The 17996-nt window shown below is 37.1% G+C and overlaps 2 protein-coding genes across 2 annotated transcripts in view; both read left to right on the plus strand.

The window, feature by feature from the left end:
- LOC109058466 (centrosomal protein of 152 kDa-like) overlaps positions 1 to 8615 on the plus strand; it is a 22157-nt gene extending 13542 nt beyond the window's left edge. Inside the window, 16 exon segments of the mRNA XM_042752771.1 lie at positions 89 to 302; positions 389 to 502; positions 1480 to 1610; positions 1705 to 1833; positions 1918 to 2032; positions 2135 to 2320; positions 3018 to 3266; positions 3658 to 3777; positions 3859 to 4223; positions 5086 to 5254; positions 5397 to 5685; positions 6746 to 6839; positions 6933 to 7015; positions 7298 to 7454; positions 7532 to 7638; positions 7726 to 8615. Of these exon segments, the coding sequence (XP_042608705.1) occupies positions 89 to 302; positions 389 to 502; positions 1480 to 1610; positions 1705 to 1833; positions 1918 to 2032; positions 2135 to 2320; positions 3018 to 3266; positions 3658 to 3777; positions 3859 to 4223; positions 5086 to 5254; positions 5397 to 5685; positions 6746 to 6839; positions 6933 to 7015; positions 7298 to 7454; positions 7532 to 7638; positions 7726 to 8441 (3238 nt within the window). The 3' untranslated portion in view covers positions 8442 to 8615.
- A 1216-nt stretch (positions 8616 to 9831) lies between these two features.
- On the plus strand, positions 9832 to 17434 carry LOC109058467 (very long-chain acyl-CoA synthetase-like). Its single transcript, XM_042753088.1, has 10 exons — positions 9832 to 10382; positions 11137 to 11346; positions 11496 to 11654; positions 13226 to 13350; positions 13999 to 14193; positions 14329 to 14419; positions 14561 to 14759; positions 15999 to 16096; positions 16976 to 17106; positions 17212 to 17434. Exons 1-10 carry the CDS (start codon positions 9914 to 9916, stop codon positions 17386 to 17388), a joined length of 1854 nt encoding a protein of 617 aa, XP_042609022.1. The 5' UTR covers positions 9832 to 9913; the 3' UTR covers positions 17389 to 17434.
- Positions 17435 to 17996: the final 562 nt, after the last annotated feature.

A 17996-nucleotide genomic window follows, 5' to 3' on the forward strand; every position in this document is an offset into this window, starting at 1 on the left:
TAACATTATACAATGACAATCCAAACTGTATTGCTATAGTGTTCCTATTTCAAACTTCTTATAATCTCACAATCACTTTGTTTTCCAGCAAACCTCATATTGCGGAAGCAGGAGACTCGACCCTGCTGAAGGAGGACGTGGTGCGAGAGCTGAAGAGCGAGCTGCAGCGCTGCCTGAGTCACCTGAAGACCAAGCGTCTGAAGATCTCTGAGCTGCAGGAGGAGCTGCGGCGCTCTCAGACCAGAGCAGAACAGCTGCAGACGCAGCTAGAGCAGGCTGAGAGAACCATACGGGACTCTAAGGTCTGACCTACAGCAAATCAGTGCTCGATGGATCCACCTGTGTGCTGTAGTAGATGCTAGACTTACACCCTGTGCGTTTACTACAGGTGAGGGAGAGCAGCTTGGAGAAACACCTGGAAACATCCCACATGACTGCCGCTCCTCACAAAGACCTCGCCAGGCTGCAGGAGGAGCGGCAGGTGCTGCAGGAGAGGGTGGAGGTCAGTGTTGTGTCTGAATCAGTGTTAAAAAAAAAAACGTAAATTATTTTTATTTGTTGTTAATCAAATAAAGCTGAAAAATAATTAATTTCAGATGTTAGGTGAACAGTTTGAGCTTAGAAAATGTTAAAATTAGAAAATGTTAGAAACGTTGAACTGAATTAAAAAAGCTTAATTTGAAGTAAAAACAAAAAACAAAAAAACCTAAAACTGAAGTAATAAATTAAAGCCAAACAGAAATAATTATATGTATATTTGTATATGAAGTGTGTGTGTGTATGTATGTATGTGTGTGTATATATATATATATATATATATATATATATTGTATGTATTGTATATATAATATATATATATATATATATATATATATGTATATACTCTAATGTATGTAAATGTATACATGTCTTTAAAAACATTTAAACAAATGATGAAAAAATTAAAATATACAAATGTAGTTTAGCAGCAGATAATGGTGGTAAAATGGTTAATAATAATATGTTTTTGGCCTTTTTACATTTATTGATACAGACAGTATCAAAATAATTTTTAGTTAATTGAAATAAAGCTGAAATACAAGGAAAAAAATTATTAATTGAAATAAAACTGAAATAATAATAATAATAATAAATCAAGATGACAACTTATTGGATTTCAGTTAGTTGCCAAAGCAACATTTCTAATTTAATTTTACTACAGTAAAAAGTAAAACTGAAATTTTAAAATGTATAGAAATAATTTTAGAAATATAGCACTGAATATATGTATATTATATATAAATTAATAAAAAAAATTAATGACAAAAGGACATAAATGACTAAAAATATAAATAAAAACAAAACTATTTCTGAATATTAATAAAGACTATGATAATTTGTAAATAATATTAAAATGACACTGATCTGGATCCATGTTTTATAAAGTCATGATTGAGTTAGCTAGCTGTTACACTAGTCAACCCCAGCTGTGAACGGCAGGCTCTGGAGAAGAGGAATCAGGAGCTGAAGCAGAGTGAGGAGAAGGTGAAGGCAGCCAACTCTGAGCTCTGCACCAAGATGAGGGAGATGATCCAGGAGCTGGACCAGGAGAAACAGGAAGCAGCAGAGAGGTCACACATCCATTCGTTTAGCTAAAGTGAGAGATAATTCCCCTCTGGTGCACCTCCTGCGGTGTTTCATCGGTGACATGCTCTGTGTGTGCAGGGATGAGAGGACTCGGCAGCAGTTCAGAGATGACGTGGTGAATGGTGTCCGGACGGAGCTGATGCAGGAGCACACGGCTCACATAGAGCAACTCACCCGCCAGCATCAGCAGCACCTCCAACAGCTCCAGTACTGCACTGCACCTCCACCTTCATAATAAACTTCATACAGTGTGCAGAAGCTGACTTCTATTAACACTGGGTCCATCCACAGGTCAGAGCTGGCTGATCTCAGACAGGAGGTGTTAGCTGTGCAGGAATGCTACATTTCTGTTTGCAAAGAGAAAGACAAGCTGGAGGAAGAACAGAGGAGATTGAAAGAAAATGAGGTAAGCACTAGATAGTGAATACATTAATTTATTGATTGACATTTATATTTTTAATGAAATGTATTATTTTATTAAGTTATTAATCATATACATGTGTTTCAGTTAAAGAGGCGAGAGGAGAGCGAGGCTGCTCTGGAGAGACTGAGGTCTAATCTGGAGCGTCAGCATCAGGAGGACGTGTCTCGGCTCAAAGCCCAGTGGAAGACAGACCCACAGGCTGAGACTGAGCTGCGGGTCAGAGAGCAGCTGGAAACGGCCAGAAAGAGCTGGCAGCAGGAGCAGGAGACGGTTAGTGATGATGGGTCGTTTACATCAGTCGTGTCAAGCCAGCATGATCTTACTATCTCACTGTTTTACCATTCAAACCAAAAACTATTCAGACACCAGATATAACTTTCCAAAAATTCTGGACTAACTATAAAATACATAAAAATATAGTACAATTACTCAAACAATTATATCAAAACAAATTAAACTTTAACATACTATACCCAAAGATTCTTCATACAGTAAAATTATTCAGACACATTGACCTAACCATGTTTTGCTGAAGTGTTTTTATTTAATTGCACACCAGACTGAACAAAATTAAGCATGGCTTAGTAATTGGTTGACCTAAATTGGTATTGTTTAATTGTGTACTTAAATTTAACAGCTGACAGCAACTCAACCAAATCCAAAGTTATCTGACATTATCAAGATGAATTTGTTCTTGTCATATTTTATTACCATTTTCTAAACCATAGGAAATAAACCTTGATAATGTGAGAAATGTTGAAGGTGTCTGAATAAATTTTGGTTTGACTGTAGGTCAGATGCTCTTATATTTTGCCTTTATATATTTTATCTGTCTGTCTGCATATTTTTTGCCTGTATCTTTGGTTTCATCTGTCTGTTTTTGTTTATATAGATATATTTTGTCATCTTGTCCTTTTTTGTCTGTGTGCATGTCTTTGATTTGTCTTTCTGTCTGTCTTTGTGCCAGTTGGAGCAGTCCTGGGCTCAGCGGTTACAGGAGGCTGAGGAAGAGGTCAGGAAGGCCAGGCGGTCAGACTCCCGTGAGGGAGCGGCAGGTCAGCTGATTTCAGTGGAGGAGCTGGAGGACCGGCTCAGCGCTCAGAAGGAGACCCTGCAGCAGGAGGCTGTGACGGCGCAGGCCAGAGCCGTGGAGGAAGCAGTACGAGACGCTCAGAGAGAGATGCAGCAGAAACACACTGATGACATCACACTCCAGGTGTTTACAGCTCTTAACATGAAAACAAATGCATTCATTTCAAACTTGTTAAATAATAAAGACAAGTGGTCCAGTAAAAATATAGTGCATATATTTAGAAAAATGCTCCTCTCTAGATTGTTTTTTTTCTAGTTGGTTTATGAACATTGAATGGCTTCTCAGAGGTAATTGTGACATTATTGTTTACATGCTGTTTTATTAACTGACGTCTTTCCACGGTTGGAACCTCACCAGCTGGGTTTCCATTACCCTTCAAATTGCACAAATTGCATATTTTTGGTTCATTCCACGACTGTTTTTTTTTTTTTTTTTTTTTCTGTATATGTTAGATTCCAGACTTGTATTTTATTTGTCAGGTTTTACAGGGTTAATAATGATTTCTGCCTTATAGGTTGAAGGTGCTCGTTCTCGATGGCTCCAGGACTTGACCTCCCTCCCAGAATACAACAGCAGCCTGCAGAGGGAAAAAGATGAATGGGAGCGACTTCAACAGCAGCATGTCCAGGAACAGGTATTTGTTGTAGTGATCATTGTGAACTGATTTCTTCATATTTATTTTCTCAACTGCTCAACACTCACCTTCTGATCGCAGATGTCCTCTGCTGTGAAGGCAGTGGAGGAAAGGTGGCAGGACACGCAAATGCACAAAACCACAGAACTGTAACATTATAAACTGAGAAACCTCCAGCTCCAGGAGGAAGTGTTTACCCTCAGCACTCGACTGGAGCACCTGTGCCAGGAGCAGGCTGCCCTCCTGAAAGCAGAGCTGGCTGCAGCCCGAGACGTTTGGTTCAGAGACAAGCAGGAGGAGATGTCCCGCCTCAGGGCGCAGCTCCAGAGAGAGCAGGAGCAGAAACTACAAGCCGCTCTGGAGCAAACCGACAAACAAAGAGACACAGAGCTACACGAAACTCTCAGAGAAAAGGAGCAGGAGTGGAGGGATCAACAAGAGATCAGGTTCATAATAATCACCGTAATTAGGAGCGTTTGCTAAGGCATGATTCATTATAATGCTGTCTAAGCAGGGCCCTTTTGACGTGAGCCAAAAAACAACAAACTAAAAGTACCTGCAATACCTCAGCAAGTACATACAATAGCAGCGTCGCAAGTCTGTCTGTCTGTCTAATATGTAGTATGCACTACAAATATCTTTTAATACAATTTTCTGTTATTTCTTTATTTAAAAAGCCCATTCAAAATACCAGTAAATATATAATACAGTAGAAGATACATTTTTACTGTAATATCTATTGTTTTTTGTTTTGTTTTTTCATTTGCTTTAGTAATTTTATTGTATGTTTTTTCTTTTTCTTTTTTTTTAGCTTTTTTAGTGGCAATGGCAATATTTCTAATCTCTTGTCAAGTCTTTCATAGTTTAGGTTTTCTATCTATTTTTTCAATTTTGATTTCAGTTCCCAAAAATAATTTTTAATAGTTTTGGTTTTAGTTAACAATAATAACACTGATATAAATAGTATCTCGAAGGTTTGCTATATTTTAATAATCACACACATATATATTTCTATTTAATAATAAAGTGTATAATTATTAAATGTTGCTGTTAATTTATATTTCAACAAAATTTTTGAACATTTTGAATAAAATTAAGAAAGTTGAAATAGATTTATAGATCTGCAACAGCTTTATGTAAATATATTTTTAATACTATAGATTTTTATTTATAGTGAAGTACACAAAAGTAAACAGTTGCTGATATTTTACATACAGTAAATAACATTTTAATCAATAGAAGCCAAGTCTTTTGACTCCTGTACACAAACCTGAATGTATGTTTTAAAGGAGCACTGTTGTTCTGCAGACTGCGGGAGGAGATGCTCAGTGAACTAAAGGAGGTGCTGCAGGAGGAAGTGGAGAGCAGGAGGAGTGGAGAAGAACAGAAGATCAGCAGTGCACCAGCAACCATTAGATCCAGAGTCTGGGAGATCTGCAGAGAGTCACTCAGTCAAGCCAAGCATGAGTGGAAGAAGGTGTGTGCAATGAGCACAGCTGCACCCACAGAGTTCTTTCTTCCTTATTACACAAGAACAGTCATCATATTTAAACAGGCTCTAGATCATCAGTCTCCACCCAGAGAAACACACTAAATATTTTCTTTCTCTCACACTCCAGACCAGCGCAGACAAGCTGAGACGTGTGCTGAAGGAAACCCAGGAGCGCCATGAGGCAGAGATCGGTAAGAGCCGCATCACGCTTACCTCACACACTGCTGGATCTTCCCTCCTCACGCTCCCTCTCCCTGCAGCAGGTCTGACAGCTCAGAGGAAGCAGAGTGAATGCACTGAGTCTCTGGCCAAGCTCCAGAAGAAGAATCAAGAGCTCCAGAGACATCTAGAGAAGGCCTGCCGGCAGCTCCAGAGGAGCGTACGAGAGCACAAAAACACCCTGCAGAGGATGAAAGGTGCTGCTTATTATTCAGAACCACCTTTATATTTACTCTCTTAAGTCTTATTAAGAGATTCTCCCATTTTGGAAACTGAGGCCAAATATGGCTCTCAATAATCAATTTGGGATTTAATAATGAAAATTATATGTTTACAATAAAGCGTCTAAAATCTCACATTTTTAAACCAATACTTCCATCAGAGTTATGACCTTTCTTATGTTTTAGGGTTTCCACAGTCATGGAAAGTGTGAAAAAGCTATAAATGAAAAAATAATAATAATAATAATAATAATAATAATAGTAATAATTGTTTAAATGTGTGGGAACCCTCATGTATAGCCAGTACATTATCGGTGTTATTTTAGTAATATTTATATACTAGTATAGTATTTATTAATATTTTCAACTGGCTTTTATTTTTAGATTTGCAGTTTTCATTTTATTTTAATTTAAGTTTTAGTAATTCTGTTATATATGTTTGTCATTTTTATTAGGTTTTTATATTTGAATGTACTTTTATTTTGGTAATGTGAGTAGTACATCAACTTTTATTTCAGTTTATTTTATTGTATTTAAGTTAGTTGATATGGCAACATTAAGTTGTAATTTAAAAAGTTTTAAATTAGTCATTTAATATTTATTTTGCATTTTAATTCAGCTTTATTTAACAATATGTACATATTTTTAATAGTTTTAGTTAACAAAAAAAGCACTGTTTTTTTTCTATATGCACAAGTGGCAAAAGGACAAAAATATATTAATACAGCAATTCTTTCACCGTTCTTGTATTATCTGTTGCTAAACTGAATATTTATGTATTCAGTTTTTTTCATTATTTTTATTTACATCAAAGTAAATGTTTATTTTATACTTTTATCTCTGTTTAGAGATTTTTTTCATGAATAACTTTCTAAAAAAAAAATTTTATATACTTTTTTTTATTAAATTTGGTTTCCCAGTTCATTTATTTGATAATTAGTTTCTTACATTATTATCAGTTGGCACAAATGGGCCTCTGTAAGAAGCAGCATGTGGAAGACAGCGATTTGTAATCTGTTTTTATTTTTCAAATCAGATGAGCACGAGGCAGCCCTGCAGAAGGAGCAGCAGGCTCATCTCAGAGCCCTTGAGGAACTGAAACAGACCTCAAATCCAGACGCACTTTCAAGGTTTGTAAACACTTGAAGTTTGCTTGATTTCTTTCATTGACTATGAGCACGGCGGGTTTAGAGAAACACTAACAGTCTTCATCAATGTTTCAGCGGTTCAGTCAGCCAACAGAATCTTCAAGCAGGTCTCGAGGAAATGAAGGAGCGATACATGAAAGCAGTGGAGAAAATCAGAGGTGAATTCAAGACCTTGATAAAGATGCGTTACATAACTCATCAAATTATAGCCGCATCACATTTCTCAATAAAAAACAGTTTTATGTTCTTCGAAAAAAAAAAAAAAAAAGATTTTAGTTTTGTGTATTTGTTTATTATATTTGCACCCTGTTAAAGTGACACCCTACCTAACTAGAAGCAGGCATGTCTGCAGTTGAACTATTTGAGACTGAAGCTAATAGTTAATGAAGTAGCTTCCTCAACTCATACTTCATTTAATTGATTTTTCAATGTGTTTGTAGGCGACATGCTGCGCTACCTGCAGGAGAGTAAGGAGCGGGCGGCAGAGCTGATCAGGACTGAGGTCCTGAGGGAAAGACAGGACACGGCCAGACGCATGCGCAGGTACTACCTCACCTGCCTGCAGGAGCTGCTGGAGGACAGAGGCCAGGCCGCAGGGTACGAGGAACCACACATGATCATCCTCTCTCTGCTCTTATGCTTTGGTCTTCAATCCACACCTTTTCTTTCTCCAGAGCGGAGAAGAAAATCATAAATGCTGCTAGCAAACTGGCCGCCATGGCCAAAGTCCTGGAGACCCCGGTGGCCAAACGCAAGCTTTCCAGAACCCAGAACTCTCAAGGTAAAACATTGCACCTTCATTTGTAGCATGACTTGTTGCTTTCATCTGGGAAAACTAATTTTTGCTTCGGTGGGCCTGACAAAACAGACATCGAAGCCAGTGGTTCTCCTGCTAAAGTGCTGGGTGCCGAAGCCCTCAAGAATGGTGCGAACCAACGGATCTACAATCTAACGGACACTAACTACACATCCATGGCGGCTAAACAGAAAGGTGTCAAATCTAAAACCATCGAACCGGATTCCCTCGAGCCTGCAGTGGTTTGTGGATCCAAAGACACTTTTACGGTTGGTCAGGTAACTCAGAAGCACACACACTTTGCACACGATGGTGTTTTTAACAGCGTCAATGTCACACTGAGAAAGCACAGCAGGGAAATGTTCATGGAGGGTTTTGGAGAGCCATCATCCGTCCACCCCTTCCTGATCGAAGAAGCTCCCGTTCGTGACAACGGACCGAGCGACTGGAGTTTAACCAGTAACCGCTCTAACTTCAACAACACCATTCACCTGCCCTCGTCCTATCCAGAGCCTGGGAAGCCGTTCTCTGTTAACGGCGGCTTGGACTTTGGAAGCTCCGTCGGTGATAACTCTGATGTTACGATATACAAGGAGATGGTCAAGCCTCCGTCTTACGCTAAACCCGATGTGTGTGTGGACAGGAGAACAAATCAACACAGAGAGCCAGTCCCTGGATCTGAGGGACATGGGGTCCGGAGAAAGTGTCCAAAGAGCTTATTTTCGGAGTTGAAAGTGCGTCAGCAGGACAGTGGGTTCGACAGCCCATTGGCACTGCTTCAGAAATGAAGTTTGGATTTGTTTGTGCCAGAACAAACTGTATTTTTGTACCTAAAAACAGCTTGTGCAATGTTTCTATGTTGAACCAAATGCGTTTTGTACTCGTTTTAGCAATCGTACTGTCTGTGCCTGAATTTGTTATATTTTAACTTAATAAAGCAAGCTAGTTTTACATTAATTAAACTGTTCTTCTGTTATTTCACGCTAGATATTTAGGCTTCTGTGATGAATAAACAAACCTCACCATCATAATTTTCAACATGCTGCATAAAACGCAAAGAACAGAGTGACGTTGAAGCGTTATTTTATATTCCAGACACCTGACTGTGGTTTATCCTCAAAGATGTGTTATATTCCTCAGGTTGAGTCTCCAATCAAAGTCCACCTGCAGATAAGATCAGGTCAAAGATGAAACGGAGCACTTGTTGTTAAACTTCATCTGGGTCATTCTATGAAATGATTAGTTGACTTTTCTTGGTTAGATGAGGTCGTTTTTAATGTTGTATTTGTGTGAAATTTTAAGTATAAGACACACAGTGCATCTGTCAGAAATGCACTCTATGTACACTATACACTAAAAATAATTAGTAAAATAAATCTATTCATTAACAGCATGCCATTTTGACCTAAAACTGCAGTTAACTCCTTGGAAAAATGTAATGCTTGTATTTTAGAAATACCCCTTATCAGTTATTGATTATTTAATAAACAAAATCATGATAACAGGGTTGACCTTTTGAAGGGAAATAGTTCAATAGCCCACCCGCCCCAAACCTCCAAAACTTTCTGACAAACAATTAAAAAATGCTAAACCTATAATATTTTTGTTCCCCTAAAAAGAATTTTTATTATTTTTAATTTAATAAACAATTATTTAATAAACAATGTTACAAACTGTTTCTAAGTATTTCTTCAAGTTTGTAACGTTATGGGAAAAACAACAAAAGGAAAATGATTAAAAACAAGTCATTAAAAATAACTTAATAATAGCTTCTTGCTATTATGACAGAATACAGTACATTTCAATAATTTAAGAGGAAAATCATAAGGAATTAGATTTTTTTTTAATTCGTCGCCATTCTTTACAACAGACACTGATATATACACTGCACTATATTTTAAATATTACGCAAGTAATGTAGCCTATATGTTAATAAATAGTATGTATTAACATGATATATCAAGCTAAATTAATACATTTTATATGTAGTCTGGGTTAAAAGTAAGTTTACTTGGGCATTACATACTATGCTAACTTTTACAAACATCGACTTTTCAGTTTTTTTTTTTAATGGTAACAGGGTTGACATTTCTGTCATAATTTATTTACTCGTTCCACTCCATATCACTTCATTTAATATCTTTCAGCTCCAGTATGTGTCCATTCCCACAAAACGAAGCACCGCCTCCACTCAACTTTATAGATATCTATATGTTGAGCTCTATTAGAAAGCAGGTATTACGGAAAAGAATCAGATCTCATGATGTTTTGGTTTATTGTAAGTGCCATTATACTTTTATTTGCCTTAAGATTACGGTATCCTTACTTAATCGCAGAGGCCAAGTACATGCGTCGGATAGCAATAGCCATGTACCGCACGACTAAATATCTCAAATCCAAACCTTTCTACACCTTACTGGATCGATTCTTGGATTCGGTTCGTAAGAACCCACACAAAGCGTTCATTCGCTTCCAGGATGAAACATACTCGTATGCGCAGACGGATAAACAGAGTAATAAGATCGCGAGGAGTTTGTTGAAGCACGCGGATCTTCATGAAGGAGACACGGTCGCGCTTCTGCTCGGAAATGAGCCCATGTTCCTGTGGATGTGGTTGGCTTTGGCCAAGATCGGCTGTTCTGCTGCTCTTCTCAATCATAACATCCGATCCAAATCATTTCTGCACTGCTTCACCTGCTGCGGGGCCACTGTGCTGATAGCCGGTGCAGGTACTGTGACTCGTGCACTTCAAAGTTTTGTTTGTCAAATGCAATCTTGGTAACTGTATTCACTGTAAAGCTGTTGACTCAGTGCGCAGTATCTGAGATGACCTAGTCCCGTCTCTCACCAACGTTGGTTACATTATTAAAAATGTTCATGCTTTAAAAAAAAAAGTTTTAAAAAGTAGTTTTAAAGAGCTTGTTTAAAGATGTTGCATGTATTTTTGTTCCATTCTCGCGCTGTCTTCTGTCATGTGAAGTATCACTTAATCAAACTTAATGTGTCGATTCTGATTATTAAGGCCTTAAATGAATTCAGTTTGATCACCCCTGTAATCAAATGGTTGCATAATTGTGGGTTAAAATAAATACTGACTCTTTATCTCATGATTCAAACTTTTTATATCTCACATCTCACGATTTTTATACCAAACAATTGCAAGTCGCAATTTTTCTTCAGAATTGCATGTTATTTTGAAATCTATCTCACAATTATACTTTTTTTTTTTTTTAAAAATCAGAATTTCAGGTTTATATTTTGCAATTGCAATTTAACATCTCACAAGTCGCAACTCTGACTTTTTTGGGGTTGCAATTCTGTGTTTGTATAAACAATTCTGTGGGGGAAAAAAGGGTCTGAATTGTGAGAGATAAACTTGTGAGACTTCCAATCCCATTGTGCATTAAAATTGTGTAACTCGCATCTAGCCAGAGATTATCCCTTACATGTATATATTTCGTCCTTTGAACACCCCTCGTGTAGAGCTGCAGGATGCTGTTGAGGAGGTGCTGCCCGCTCTGAGAGAGCAGGGAATCTCTGTCTATATACTGACTGACCATGTGACCACCGAGGGACTGGAGAGTCTTACAGACAAGATCGCGCAGGCCTCAGATGAGCCCATTCCTGCAGACCTGAGGGCCAACATCTCCTTGAGCAGCCCAGCGGTGTACATCTACACATCAGGCACGACGGGTAAGACTGGATTCTGCGACTGGTGCGTTATCGTACTCTATTTTTGACTGAGGGTGATTTTGCACCAGAGAGAATGGACAGAAGTGTCAGCAAAATGACAGATCTGTGATTAATAATTGAGTGGATTTCATGAGCCGTGTCCCCTGCAGGTCTTCCGAAGGCAGCAGTGATTGCTCAGCTGAGGTTGTGGGCCATGGCCAACTTTCCTTCCATCTGCGGTGTGACGTCTGATGATGTGGTGTACGTCTGCCTTCCCTTGTATCACAGTGCTGGCTTTGCCATTGGATTCGGAGGTGCTATTGAAAGAGGTAAGTGGGTAATCCAAAATGTTAGTTTCGTTTTTGTGAATGTGTTGCTTTAATCTATACATTTTTTTCATGGCTTTGCTTTAAATTTTGTCTATCATCAATCATTAATTTATTTTGATTTTATATCTTTACCTTTTTCTATTTTTTGGTGTATGTGCTTTCATTAATTAATACTTACTTTTTTCTTGCTTTACGGTTTTCTTTTTTTTGGTGTATGTGCTTTCATTAATGTTGACTTTTGTTTTGCTTTACGGTTTTGTTTTTTGTGTATATGCTTTCATGGATGTTGGTTTTTGTTTTCTGCTTTACTTTTTTGTGTATTGTTTTTGCTTTCATTAATTTTTTTTTTTTTTTTTGCTTTTTTGCTTTTTTGTGTATGTGCTTTCATTCATTTTGATTTTTTTTTTTTTTTATGTGCTTTCATGTTTGTTTGTTTGTTTGTTTGTTTGTTTTTTATTGTTTGTTGTTGTATGTGCTTTCATGTTTGTTTGTTTGTTTGTTTGTTTGTTTGTTTGTTGTGTGTGCTTTCATGGATGTTTGTTGTTGTATGTGCTTTCATGGATGTTTGTTTTTGTGTGTGCTTTCATGGATGTTTGTTTGTTTGTTTGTTGTGTGTGCTTTCATGGATGGATGTTTGTTTGTTTATTTTTGTGTGTGATTTCATGGATGTTTATTTGTTTTTGTTTTTTCTTCCATCAATGATGTTTGTTGTTGTATGTGCTTTCATGGATGTTTGTTTGTTTGTTTGTTTGTTTGTTTGTTTGTGTGTGCTTTCATGGATGTTTGTTTTGTGTCTGTGCTTTCATGAATGTTTGTTTTTGTGTCTGTGCTTTCATGGATGTTTGTTTGTTTGTTGTGTGTGCTTTCATGGATGTTTGTTGTTGTATGTGCTTTCATGGATGTTTGTTTGTTTGTTGTGTGTACTTTCATTTATGTTTGCTTTCATATATGCTTTCATGTATGTTTTTTTATTTTCTTTCATGTTTGTTTTTTATTTTTATTTGTGTGTGCTTTCATGGATGTTTGTTTGTTTATTTTTGTGTGTGATTTCATGGATGTTTATTTGTTTTTGTGTGTGCTTTCATGGATGTTTGTTTGTTTGTTTTTGTGTGTGCTATTGTGGATGTTTTTTGGTGTGTGTGTGCTTTTATGGATGCTGACTTCGGTTGGGTTGCTTTACTTTTTTGTTTTGTTTTTTGTGCATGTGCTTTCATGAATGTTTTTTTTTTGCTTTGCTTTTTTGTTTTGCTTTCTTTTTGTATGTGCTTTTATGGATGTTTATTTGTTTTAGTGTTGCTTTCGTGGATGTTTATTTGTTTTTTAGTGTGTGCTTTCGTGGATGTTTATTTGTTTTTGTGTGTGCTTTCATGGATGTTTGTTTGTTTGTTTTTGTGTGTGCTATTGTGGATGGTTATTTGTTTTGTGTGTGCTTTCGTGGATGTTTATTTGTTTTTGTGTGTGCTTTCATGGATGCTGACTTTCGTTTTATTTTGCTTTTACTTTTTTATGTGAATGTGGACATGCTTTCATGGTTTTTGGATTTTTTTCCTTTTGGTTTGTTTTGTATTCAGGAGCTACTGTTGTCGTGAAGAGTAAGTTTTCTTCCTCTCAGTTCTGGGACGACTGCAGAAAATATAATGTCACTGTGATACAGTATATCGGGGAAACAATGCGCTACCTCTGCAATACACCAAAGGTATTTGAACATTTTAAGAAGCCAAACAGCAACACTAAGTCTTCCTCTTTTATTTATTTATTTTCTTGTCATCTACAGTACTTTGAGAGGATGGTTGTGATGTGTTGGTTGCCCACTGTAATTTAGAGTGGGGTAAGCTGAGCCAATCTTTAAGTTGTCCTCTGGCCACAGAGTAAAGAAAGAGTAAACAGTAGTGTATGTTGGATCATTATCACATGAAATAAAAAAACAAACTCAAAACAAATAAAAAAAAGAACACAAAATTTTTTTAAAAAAGATATGTTTTTTTTTTAAAAATATTTTATAGTAGTATATTTTCAACATCTTTATCTTTATGAAATAATAAAGCTCCTTTATTGGGCTAAATGAAGACATTTTTTAATGTTATGAATACTATCGTAACTATGACAATTTACCTGAAGTGTCTTCCACACAGCTAATTTTTTGAGAAACGTGACATGCAAAATTATTATAATTTTTTGTTTTTGTAATGCATTCTTATATAATCCTCTCGATCACAGGCTGCTGTATATGAATGCAGTTATGTTGGCAACACGTCTAACCCCAGTCTCCGCTTCAGTGTCTGCAGTGCTCTGTTTGCTCTGCACAATAAGCTGTTTTCTCATCTTTGTTCTCTCATCCTTACAACGTGTAAGCGACCAAGTACACAACGTCAGAATGGCCATTGGGAACGGGATCAGACCGGAGGTGTGGAGGACGTTCATAAGAAGATTTGGAAATGTTGACATCAAAGAGTTCTATGGCGCAACCGAGGGAACCCTGGGCTTTTTGAACTATGCTGGGAAAATTGGGGCTGTTGGTAGAGTGAATTATTTTCATAAGGTATATACAATGAAATTTTCAGTGAATGTGGTCGTAACTCTTTTACCCGCAATTCATCAAGTTAGACAAATCAGAAGTACAGAAATGAGAACTGGTGACTATTGAAATTGTTTGAACACATTCATGTTATTTCAGAAAATCTATCCATATGCATTGGTTAAGTTTGACCAAGAACAAGAGGAGCCTGTAAGAAACGCAGAAGGATTTTGCATAGAAGTAGCTCAAGGCAAGTAAAATGTTCTAATGAACAGTACTTCTGAGGAAACATGTTTGCATGCATAAAAATGTCATGATAAGTCACACAGCACAGTTGTTTGGTTTTTACTTCGATGAAAGTGTCATTAATGTGACATTGACTCAAATACAGGTGAAACTGGCCTACTAGTATCAAAGATTACCCAGAAGGCCAGATTTGCTGGATATGCCAGGGATCCCAAACAGACCGAGAAGAAGAAACTCTACAATGTGTTTGAGAAGGGAGATGTTTACTTCAACTCTGGAGATCTGTTCAGGACAGACCACGAAAACTTCATCTACTTCCAGGATCGGGTGGGCGACACCTTTAGGTGAAAAAATTATATTAAAATTGTTGTTCTTTAGGGCTAGGAATCGATTCCAAAAATAAATATAGCTGCAAGCAGCGATTACGGGGCCAAGCACTACAGAAGCAAGCATCAGACCAACTAAAGCAATGAGTAATTAAAAACATTTTAGTCAAAATGGCTGAAAAATCATAAATACAACCGCTAGTAATATTATTTATTGGCTTATCACTTTTGACTGCTGTAATCAAATATATGTGGTGTGTTCTGTGTGAGGTGACAATGGCAAACATAAAGTTTGGTGTCAATATGTCAAAGCTTTGCAGAGATACAGCCTCAGATGCAGTTTGGCATCTTTCCAGCAAATTCGTTGATGCACTAAACGAGAACCGTTTTTTATATCGACACTAAACACATAACTTTTTGCCAGCTTGGTCTGAAGATGATCGATACGCCAAACCATTGCGGAGATATACTCTCACATCCATTTTTGCGTGCTCTTCGTAGAATTTGTTCGCGCTTTATTCGAGAACGATTTGACGAAACAACTTGAATTCCATTACCTTTTGCCAGCGTGGTCTGGAGATGATCTGAGCCAGTTTTGGTGAGAATCGGACTAGTTTGAAAAAGTAGGTTTTTCAACCCATTTAAATTGTGGAGTTCATTCGACACGCCATGAGCCAAGGATTCAGAGCAATACAGAATTTTCCTTCTGTGCCTTACAGTTCAAAAGTTATTAGCATAAACATTAGTGAAATTTTGGACAAGTGGTGGCGCTAGAGAGTTTGAATTAGAGACTCCAAATTTGCTATGGTGACAGTTCAGACTGTACTCTATCAGTGTGCCAAATTTTATAACTTTCCTGCAAGCGGTTCTATGGGCAGCCATAGACTTCCAGAGCGGAAGAATAATAATAAGAAGAAATCTAATGGATACATTAGGTGCCTTCGGTGCTTGGCCCCTAATTATTTTTAAGGCATTGGGAATCATGAATTGATTTCAAAGGTTGCCTTGTTCTTGGTGTCTAATGATCTCTTAATACTGTAAGGATGAATACAATAAGGATGTTAGCCTTTACAGTATATCTATCTGTTGTTCTAATGTTTAAAAGGAAAGAAAGATTTGAAAACCACAGTGAAGAGTTGATCTCAGAATTTTGGAATCGATCAGCCCTCTTGTTCTACTTAGAAGCAGAAGTTACAGCTTTAATGTTACCTTCAAATAGAAGAATCTTAATTAACTGCATGGTCCTCTTCATCTCAGGTGGAAAGGGGAAAACGTTTCCACAAATGAAGTGTCTGACATCTTGACTATGGCAGCGAGTATCGAGGAGGCAAATGTATACGGCGTTACAGTTCAAGGTTTAATGCTACTTCACTCCTTTTAGAATAGTTCATGCAGAGATTTCAATTTGCTGAAAATGTACTCATCCTCAGACCATTCAAGATGTAGATGAGTTTGATTCTTCATTGGAACAGATTTGAAGAAATTTATCATTACATCATTGGCTCACCAATGGATCCTCTGTAGTGAATGGGTGCCGTCAGAATGAGAGTCCAAACAGCTGATAAAAACATCACAGTAATACACACCACTCCAGTCCATCAGTCAACGTCTTGTGAAGCGAAAAACTGTTTCTGTAGAAACAAATCTATAAAGCCATTTTTAGGAGTCCTCTATTTTCAGCACATTTTCCAGAATATTGCTTTTCTCCAGTGAAAAAAGTCATCTCATAAATCAGCAAACTTACGAGCAAAACACTATTCTAAACAAATATGTTGGTGGATTTTTAATGTGAGAGGACAATAGGAGATGGATTTATTCACTGGAGGAAACCATAATGGATTACACACCATATTTTGTCCAGAAGGAATGGTATAAAGTTAAAAAACATCTTGATGAATTGGTTTTCTTAAAAATAAACAGCTTTTCACATCACACGTGACTGATGGACTGGAGCGGTGTGGATTATTGTGCTGTTTTTATTAGCTGTTTGGACTCTTCATTCTCTGACGGCACCCATTCACTGCAGAGGACCACTGGTGAACAAGTGATGAAATTATACATTCCTCCAAATCTGATGAAGAAAACAGTAATATTTCTTCCAGACATATTAGTGACAACTAATCATTTTCAGCACATTTTCATTTTTGGGTGAACTATTCAGTTGATATTCACACCACTAGGTAATATTTCTTCCAGACCGATTAGTGACACTTGATCTTTTATTGAATTTGAAGGGTATGAGGGAAGGACAGGAATGGCTACCATCACACTGAAGAAAGACCATCAGTTTGAGCCCGATGCCATTTTTAGTCACATGACCACTTACCTCCCCTCTTATGCCAGACCTCGTTTTATAAGGATCCAGGTAACTTCACAATGCTCTTTCTGAATACATGATCCCTTTGTAGTGTCAGTGTGTTTATGTACTCTTTCATGTCTCTCAAATAAGTCAAAGGATTTCTGATTGCAGGACTGTTTGGCTGTGACTTGCACTTTCAAACAGCTGAAAGGGAAGCTGGTAGAGGAGGGCTTCAACCCTGCTGTAATCACCGACCCTCTGTTTGTTTTAGATGAGACGGTGAAAAGCTACAGACCTCTGACACGTGACGCATATCAGTCCATACTGGATGGTCATTTCAGATTGTGAAGAGCAGGATGTTCTTTAAGTTATAATAAAAAAAATAATAATCTAATCGTTTATTTGTTCACACTCCTGACTATAAATGTACACTTGGACAATAACTGTCCAGAGATCACAATTAACACACAAAAATAAAAAAAATTTGTAGTATTTTGTCTGTACTATAAATTCAACAAATGTATTGGTGTAAATTATTTTGCTAAGTGTGCATATTTTAAAAAAAAAACTCCTTAAACCAGTTTATTTATCACACTATTAAATGACAACATTGTTTTAAAAGATAATAAAACAGTTTAAAAAGTTCTTCATTGTCAGTCTCAGAAGAGGCCCTCTAAGAATTTGATACTATGGTTTCTCTGTATTCTGCAGTGAACAAATAGTTTCGCAAGAGTTTGCTATAAGTTGACTGGCTCCCACAGAAACCCTCCCACTGGCTCATGTCTCAAAGGCTGAATTGAATGAGGGTTGCCATGTTGTGAGTTTAAAATACTCTTGCACTAATCCTTATTATTATTATTATTTTGTAATTTAAGTGGAAATATTAATTTCAAAAATATAAATAAATTCTTAAAATCTATCACCTAGCGGTTGTGATTACATCAGCAGATTTGGCA

Source organism: Cyprinus carpio, chromosome B25 (genome assembly GCF_018340385.1).
Source record: "Cyprinus carpio isolate SPL01 chromosome B25, ASM1834038v1, whole genome shotgun sequence".
NCBI classification, from domain to species: domain Eukaryota; kingdom Metazoa; phylum Chordata; class Actinopteri; order Cypriniformes; family Cyprinidae; genus Cyprinus; species Cyprinus carpio.